Below are 8842 nucleotides of genomic sequence, written 5' to 3' on the forward strand. Positions count from 1 at the left end.
ATTCACACTGAGGTGAAGGAGGGCAGAGATGGAAACACACAGTGAGAAGCATCAGTCTCTCCTCAGTGTTTCTCATTTCTCACTGATGTCCAGCAGAGGAATTCCACTGCTTCGTCCACTGTCCATGCTGGCATGTGGCCGGGTCCTCTCTCCTGGGCTCAGGAGGGATGATGCCTGATGGTGTGCTCAGGCCTCCTGCTGTCTCTGCAGGCTGAGCTCTGGGCTCCCTGGGGTCCTGCTACCACTGGGCAGGCACCAGGTTCACATAAAGCAGAGGGGAATGAGCCTCCCACATCCCACATAGCATTGAGCTGACTGCACACATGCACCCTGGCTGCAGACAGAGTTGATGGGAAAAACCAAGGAGAGATGCAGTTCTGCTCCCCCCAGATAACAGGAGACACTCAGGTGTGAGTACTTGGCAGTTAGAGTCCAGGCACTTCTGAGCCTTATTTTCATGCTGCTCAACAAATTGCAGTTTCATCCAGCTTGTGAGCCACCCCAGGAAAAAAAAAAGAATTATAGGAACAATGAAGTCTTGTAAACACAGTACTATTTTCTGATTTCCAGTGGACTGGACGTCTGCACAGTGTTTGCAAGTAATACATGTGATAGTTCTTCATGTTACTTCTTATTGGTTTAAAATTCTTCTATTCAAATAGCTTTTATTTACCACACACTTAGAAAATGCACAAAATTATCTGCACAGTTTTGATGGCTGACAAAGAAATATATTCAGATTAAGGCACAGGGACAAAATGCCAAATACATTGCAGATGACAGGGAGGTAGATATGAATTCATTTATGCAAATTACATACATTCATATTTTCCAGTAGCTGTTGGAAATAAAAACATCCAATATGGTATATAATTTTCATTGAAATATTTTGAATTCATCAACCTCACCTTTTTGTCCTAATCACAAATATGTTCTCATTTTCAATAATTGTTCACATTTTAGAATGAAAGCATATCATTTAATGAGGATGTGAGTTTAGTGGTAAAAATATAACTATAGGGTCATGCAGCTTTGGAAGCACAGTATGAGGGTCAGAAGTGCTAAAGTGTTCCTCAGCATCACTCAGTAACTGATCAATAAAACTAAACCATAATTGCTAATATAAAAATATGTAATTTAGAAAATAATTAAAACCTGTATTTTATAACACAAACAATCCACTGCATTTTTTAATGCAATCTACTTATTTGATAGTTAAGAGCTGTCAGAGAAGTACCAAAAGGAAAAACTCCCAGCTTTCTCCACTAACAGACAAAAGTATTTGCAGAAGCCCTTCTTCAAATTACTGGCATTAAAAATATGCTAATTTATCTTTATGATTCTATTCTTGACCTTTTTGTTTCCTGACCTTTGTTTTATTTATGTCACCAACTTTTGGTGTTTATGGGAATTTTCAATAAGCATTTAATTCCTTAGAGGACAATGTAGTTCTAAACATGCTAAAATTATGAGGTCAAACTAGAAAATTGAAGGCTTATTTCTTATTTTTAAAAAAATCTAGGTGAAGAAATTAATCACATTTTGGAGATCTACAAGAATACTTGGAGGACCCAAGGAAATAAGGTAGTGGTACCATATTTATTTTGTCATATCCATAATCTGAAGTTTCCTGTGAGACTGATACATGAAAAAAGTAAGTCAAATATAGAGAAGAATTTTTCAAGAAGTAGTTAAACACATAAGCAATGAAGGACATCAATTAAATTCATATGATTCAAACTGATTACTAGAAAATTTACTAAGTTCTATTGGAAAAATAAAAATAGTACATGGTTTAGTATAAAAAGTGGAAACAAAAAAAGTCTCTGTAGTTTATGCCAACTTCCAGATCCTGAGCACATATTTGTTTATCTTATATTTGACACAAATGTCTAGGGGTGGTGAGAAAGGACTCCTGTAGTGTCTGGAAGTCAGTATAAAAGGATGAAAACCTGCAAAGTTTTTAATATGCATTTGTCTCATCACCCATAACCTTCTGAATTTGTCATATGCATTTATATTTTCACATAATGTATTATTGTATTATTTCTCTTAGGGTAATCAATTTACTTGAAAATACCAATATTTTTCTTCTTTCCAAAACTTAACCATCAAAAATAGCTGTAGCCATAGTTGTGTCATCGGTTATGCTTCTTGAGCAATTACTGCTATAAAGACATCTTACCTTGCAAGTGCACAGGGCACCTTCGATTGCATGACCTCCCACCATCCCGCACTGTGTGTGCTATAGTAGTGTAGAAGGGGCAGAGCCTGCTTGGGAGCTCTTCATCTGTAAGTCAGTAGCATAAAGAAATCTAGTCCAGGGGAGTTATCAGTCAACAAAGCCACCAGGCATTAGTTTATTACCACTGTGAATGAAGTCATGCACAAGCTACTAAAAAAGATGAACAATACAAGGTCCCAAATCAAGAAATTTGCACCAGTGATCTGAGTGATGAATACATACAGATTTAATTCAAGGCAATACAATATGTCTGTTTCTAACACTGTACAGAAGTGGGGAAAGTTTAAGATTGTAAAGCAGTTTCCAGAGGAAAAGTTTCATTTGAGCCTTCTTTAAAGCCCAATACACAGTAATGGAGAAAAGTATATCAAACTATGTCACAGTTAGAAAAGGCTTCTGACAGCAAGTTCCAAGGTATGCTATAAACAAGGGGGTCACGTGGGAGTGAGCCTCAGGTTTGTGTCAGGGAGGAATGGGGGATGAAGCAAGACAGTGTTCAGGTAGACAGAGTAGGACTCCTTGAACTTCACCCTCACTGTAAAATTAACACCAACCTACATGTGTCTGGCTACCCACCCCTGACCCTGGGGGACACACATTTCCAGAGGAACCCAGGGAGGCTCAATAGGAAGATCACTTTTCTAAGGGTAAGTGTGGTTAACCTAGAAGGTACTGAGAAGGACCAGGTTTGCAGAGGGCAGAGGAAATGACAATATGAGTGATTCTGGATTGAGTCACCTATGGGTGGTCTGAGCTGCTGTAGAAGTGTTGTAACTAACCATGGGAAAAACATTCTTTTAACATATATATTCAGTACTTTTTGTGTAATTATGATGAGATGAAAGAAAAATAATGGAAGTGTCAACAAAAAAAGTATAAATTATTGTCTAGACAAAGGAAATTTCAACTTCATGGTGCTGAACACAGAGTGAGAACATATAAATATACAGAGTAGAGGTTTAGGAGAATGTCAGCTGGACGAGGACCCAGAGGCTCTGAAGACCTTACCCTGATCACCTGGAGAGGAATAAAGAGCCCCAGCAGGAGCTGGAACAGGTCTGGCTGAGGGTGTGTGTCCATGAGACAGCACCACCTTTGTCCTGGGGAGCACCAGGGAGAGTGGGGGACTTCAGCAGAGTTCAAGGGCACTCAGGTCACCTCAGTTTTCCACAACACTGTACTTGTGATGCTGGAAGGGGAAAATTTGAAATCTTGAGATGGTTTTCTCATGAGCAAAATGTTTTCATGTTCGTAGTGATCAGTACTCCACATGATATATATAGATCTTTAAAAAAAAACAAAAAAAATACAATATACAGTATAAGTTGAATTATTAGGTGTGGACATAATGGCAAAATAATATTGAATTTTGTCTATGGAGAAGGATGAAGGTAAATAAACTACAGATCATTAAACAATGAACTGTCACACAGGTGGGCATGCAGGCGAGGAGGTGGGCAACCCTGGAAGTGCTCTGCATGGAGTCTCTGGAGGTCAGGGGAGGCCTTATGGGGAGCTGAGCACAACCCGTGCAGGTCAGGCCCAGACCCTGTGCTGCAGACTTCAACACCAGCACTGGGAGGTTCACTCTGCTAAGAAATGAGTAAACATATCAGAAAAACAAGAGTGATGTTTCTATGCAGAGAAAGTGACTACAAAATACAAGAAAATTATTTGGACATGAATGTGTGAACTAATTGCATTAATGAGGTTTTTTACTTCCTCTTTTTAACTCTTCATCACCTCAAACAACCAGAATTTCTAGTAAATGGCCAATTCCACCATGGTAACTGAATTTCTCCTCGTGGGCTCTCCTGATGGCTGGGATCTGAGTTTCCTCTATTTCACAGTATTCCCAATGACCTACCTGGGTACCCTGTTAGGGAACCTTCTCATCGTCACTGTCACCACTGCTGACCAGAACCTGCACACACCCATGTACTTCTTCCTCAGGAACCTGTCCATCTTGGACATGTGCTACATTTCAGTCACTGTCCCCAATGCCTGTGTCAACTCTCTCACTGGCAACAGGGCCATTTCAGGGGCTGGCTGTGCAACACAGACCTTCCTGGTCTTTTTTTGTGCATATGTGGAGATGCTATTTCTTACCATCATGGCCTGGGACCGCTATTTGGCCATCTGCCAGCCCCTTCAGTACCTCTTCATCATGAACCCCCAGATTTGTGTCCGCATGACCCTGGCCACCCTGATCAGTGGTGTGCTGTATGCAGGTGTGCACACTGGGAACACATTCCGGCTGTCATTCTGCCAGTCAAACGTGGTCTATCAGTTCTTCTGTGATGTCTCCTCTCTGCTGAGGCTCTCCTGCTCTGACACCACCAGCAACATGATTCTTATTCTTGTCTCTATTATAGTTGTTGGTGGTGGCTGCTTTGCTATAATAATCATGTCATATATTCACATATTTTCTGCTGTGCTGAAATTTCCCACCAGAGCCCCAGGGAAGGCCTTCTCCACCTGCACCCCTCACATCCTCATGGTGTCCATCTTCCTCAGTTCTGGCACAGCTGTGTACCTGAGGTCCTCAGCAACCTCTGACACTCTCCAGGACATGGTTCTCTCTGCCTTTTACATCATGGTTCCTCCCTTCTTGAATCCTCTCATCTACAGTCTCAGGAACAAGCAGGTAAAGGAAGCTGTGAGGAGAGTTATGCAAAGACAGTTGTTCTCAGGGAAATGATAAAGTTGCATTTCAAGATTATCCTCATTTCCCTGTTTGTGGTTCTTAGATAAAGCTCTTCACATTTGGGCTTTCCATCTAACCCTGCCTACACTGGGATTACATCATTAGGAGCTGATTTATTTTATAAGGTATATTTTGTGATTTACCATATTTTTCCATGGATACTTCATAAAATGTGTAATTTTGTCATTATATACATTTTTATTTTTAATTATTTGTTTTAATTTGTTATACATGACAGCAGAATGCATTTTAACTCATTATTCTAATTGGAGTATAATTTCTTATTTCTCTGGCGGTATATGATACAGAGTTTTACGGTTTGTGCAACCATACATGTGTGTACATAGGGTGATAATGACTGCCTCATTTTGCCAGCCTTGTCCACCCACATCCTTCCTCCCCTCACTCCCTTTTGCTCAATCTAAAGTTCCTCCATACTTCCCTATGTTCCCCCCTTTTATGGATCAAAACTGCATATCAGAGAAAACATTTAACCTTTGGTGTTTAGGGATTGGCTTATTTCACTTAGCATGATATTCTCCAACTCCATCCATTACCCGAGAATGCCATAATTTTATTTTTTGAGGATGAGTAATATTCAATTGTGTACATACTACATTTTTGTTGTCCATTCATCTGTTGAAGGGCATCTAGTTTGGTTCTATAGTTTAGCTCTTGTGACTTGAGCTGCTATAAACATTGATGCGGCTGTGTCATTATAGCATGTTGTCTTTAAGTTCTTTGGGTACAAACCAAGAAGTGAGATAGCTGGGTCATATGGTGGTTCCATTCAAAGTTTTCTAAGAAATCTCCATACTGCTTTCCAGAGTGGTTGCACCAATTTTCGGTCCCACCAGCAATTTATGAGTGTACCTTTCCCCCACATCCTCACCAACAGGTATTGTTGATTTTTGTTGATAATTTCCTTTCTGACTGGAGTGAGATGAAATATTAGAGTAGTTTTGATTTGCATTTTTCTAATTGCTAGAGATGTTGAAAATTTTTTCATATACTTGTTGATCAATAGTATATCCTCCTCTGTGAAGTGTCTGTTCAGTTTCTAAATCTATTTATTGGTTGGGTTATTTGTTGCTTTGGTAATAAGTTTTTTGAAGATATATATATATATATATATATGTCCTGGAGATTAGTGTTCATTCATGTACATGTGGTAAAGACTTTCTCCTATTCTGTAGGCTCTCTCTTTATGTTCTTGATTTTTTCCTTTGTTGTGAAGAAATGTTTTAGTTGATATCATCCCATTTATTGATCTTTGATTTTATTTCTGGTGTTGTGGGAATCTTTTTAAGGAAATCATGTCCTAAGCCAACATAATGAAGATGTGGTTCTAATTTTTCTTCTACTAGGCACAAGGTCTTGGGTCTACTGCCTAGGTCTTTGATCCACTTTAAGTTGAGTTTTGTGCAGGGTGAGAGATGGGGGTTTAGTTTCATTTTGCCACATATAGATTTCCAGTTTTTACAGTACTATTTGTTTAAAAAGCTATCCTTTATCTGAAATATTTTTGGCACCATTGTTTAGTATGTGATAATTGATATTTATGTGGGTTGGTCTCTATGTCTTGTATTCTGAACCATTGGTCTACAAGTGTATTTTGGTGCCAAAACCATGTTGTTTTGTTACTATAGCTCTGTAGTATAGTATACATTTCTGTATTGTGATGCTTCCTGCTTTACTTTTCTTGCTAAGGATTGCTCTTGCTATTCTGGATCTCTTATTTTTCCAAATGCATTTCAAAATTGCTTTTTTCTATTTCTATAAAGAATAACAATGGGATTTAATAGAAATTGCATTAAATCTGTATAAAGATATTGGAAATATGGTCATTTTGACAACATTAATTCTGCCTATCCAAGATCATGGGAGGTTTTTCATTTTCTAAGGTCATCAATTTCCTTCTTGTTTTTTGTTGTTTTCATTGTAGAGGTCTTCTACCTCCTTTGTAAGATTGGTTCCCAAGTATTTTTTATCAATACATAATTTAATAAAAAGTATAATTCAATATATTTGCTGAAATTCTTTGAGGATATATGTATCCTCAAAGATGTATATATATATAATTCATCCAATTCATCCAATATGTCCTCTTACCGATATCAAATACTGTGAAAGAGGAAAATTTTACCAATTTAAACTACAGATAACTTATACTCCATAATCTATTCTATATATAGAATTATTATTTTTGTATTTTTTTCAAATAATTAATTGACAAAAGTATATATCACAGTTCTTGCATATTTGACACTGCAAGAACTGTGATATATACTTTTGTCAATTAATTATTTGAAAAAAATACAAAAATCAAATCCTAAAGAATTTGTGACCAAAAATCCAGAGAGAAACACAATAATATTTCTCTCCATCTAGAACATTAAAAAAGAAGAATTTCTTCATCCATGAAGTATTCAGAGGACCATTGTTACCACCCCCTGAGTCCTGATAATAAATCCAACTGCTGGGAAATAGACCCCACCTTTCTTAGCTGTTCATGAGTGACCCAGTGTCAGGGACCAAACCCCAAGGCTGAAATGCAGGTCATCTTTTGGACAGTTTTCCTCCCACAATGTAATTGTCTGGCCTCAGTGTCTGATTCCATGAACACTTAAATTTCTCTCACTTTACTAGACTTTTAACTTCTCTCTGTACTTGTTTCCTAAAACCTTGGGGCAGTTTATTTAATTATTTATTTTCCCCAGAGCAGCAATTGAATCCAGGGGAGCATCTTCATACTTTTATGTGTTTAATATAGAAACAGGGTCTTAGTAAATTGTTTACTGTCTCATTATGTTCCTGATGCTGGCTTGGAAACTCTTCTTCTCCTGCCTTAGCTCCTGATGCACTGGAATTGCAGGGATGGGCCACTTCCAAGTCTTGTGGCAATCTTTCATCATCTCACAAAAGTTATTACTCTCCAAACATTCTACTGTCCTCACTGACGTATGCTTTGCCAACTATTAATTATAGCTGACATATGCTCATATCAAGTTACCTAGGAATACTTATATAACAAAAAGAGAAAAAACATGTATATATATATATATATATATATATATATATATATATGAAAATAATTACATCAAATTCTAACTTTTGAGAAACAATTTTATTCAGCAGTACACTAATAGGAAAAAAATGCAAAAAAAAAAAACCTATGTAATTATTACCTAGGTAAATTTAAAAGCCTGAACATATTTGATTGATTAGTAAAGGCATTTCTTAAAGTTTGCAGATAGGGGAATGCTTGTAATAGGAGCCAGTGAACACCTCAGCACTGGCTGCTACAGGAAGCCTTGACTTGCTTAACAGGATCCAAACAGAACACAAGCTCCATCCACACACTGTGTCTATGGTTTCTGTTTCCCACTGCTCCAATGTTCCCTGCTAGAGCAAAAAGACCTTCAGAGTATCCCAGATGAATTCTGCAAACCCCACATTTACATGCATTTCCTCCAGAACTATAGCTTATTGAACCTCTATGGGTGACTTGTATCAACAATTTTTAAGTTAAGTTAGGTGGGTAAAGTTTATACTTAATATATGAATTAAGAATGAAATTAAATTGCAAAACCATCCCTAATGATATGTATCTATCTTGATGAAGACTTTGGATGTTTTCCTTATGTTATAAGATGTTTTATATTGAAAGATTTGGTGATGAAGGAAACCAAAAAAGAAAATATTGATATAATAACTTCATGATATTTCATATCTTATGTCAAATTACACAAAAACACTGTAGGTGTGTGGGTGTGATATGAAACTTCTTCAGAATTTAGAAAAAACTTTACTTTGTGTGCAAGTTTTGTACAAAGAAACAAATTTTTATAGTAAGATAAATAGTGTGATAATATCTATTGTAAAGAGAG

At 37.4% G+C, this 8842-nt stretch overlaps 1 protein-coding gene across 1 annotated transcript; it reads left to right on the forward strand.

Annotated features, from left to right (window-relative positions):
* The first annotated feature begins 4013 nt into the window (after positions 1-4013).
* Positions 4014-4946, forward strand: LOC143386277 (olfactory receptor 14C36-like). The gene has a single exon (XM_076841470.2). It carries the CDS (start codon positions 4014-4016, stop codon positions 4944-4946), a length of 933 nt encoding a protein of 310 aa, XP_076697585.2.
* Positions 4947-8842: the final 3896 nt, after the last annotated feature.

Source organism: Callospermophilus lateralis, chromosome 5, assembly GCF_048772815.1.
Source record: "Callospermophilus lateralis isolate mCalLat2 chromosome 5, mCalLat2.hap1, whole genome shotgun sequence".
NCBI classification, from domain to species: Eukaryota; Metazoa; Chordata; class Mammalia; order Rodentia; family Sciuridae; genus Callospermophilus; species Callospermophilus lateralis.

Coding starts and splice junctions, on each gene's coding strand:
- LOC143386277 (XM_076841470.2), top strand. CDS start 4,014: ATGGCCAATTCCACCATGGTAACTGAATTTCTCCTCGTGGGCTCTCCT.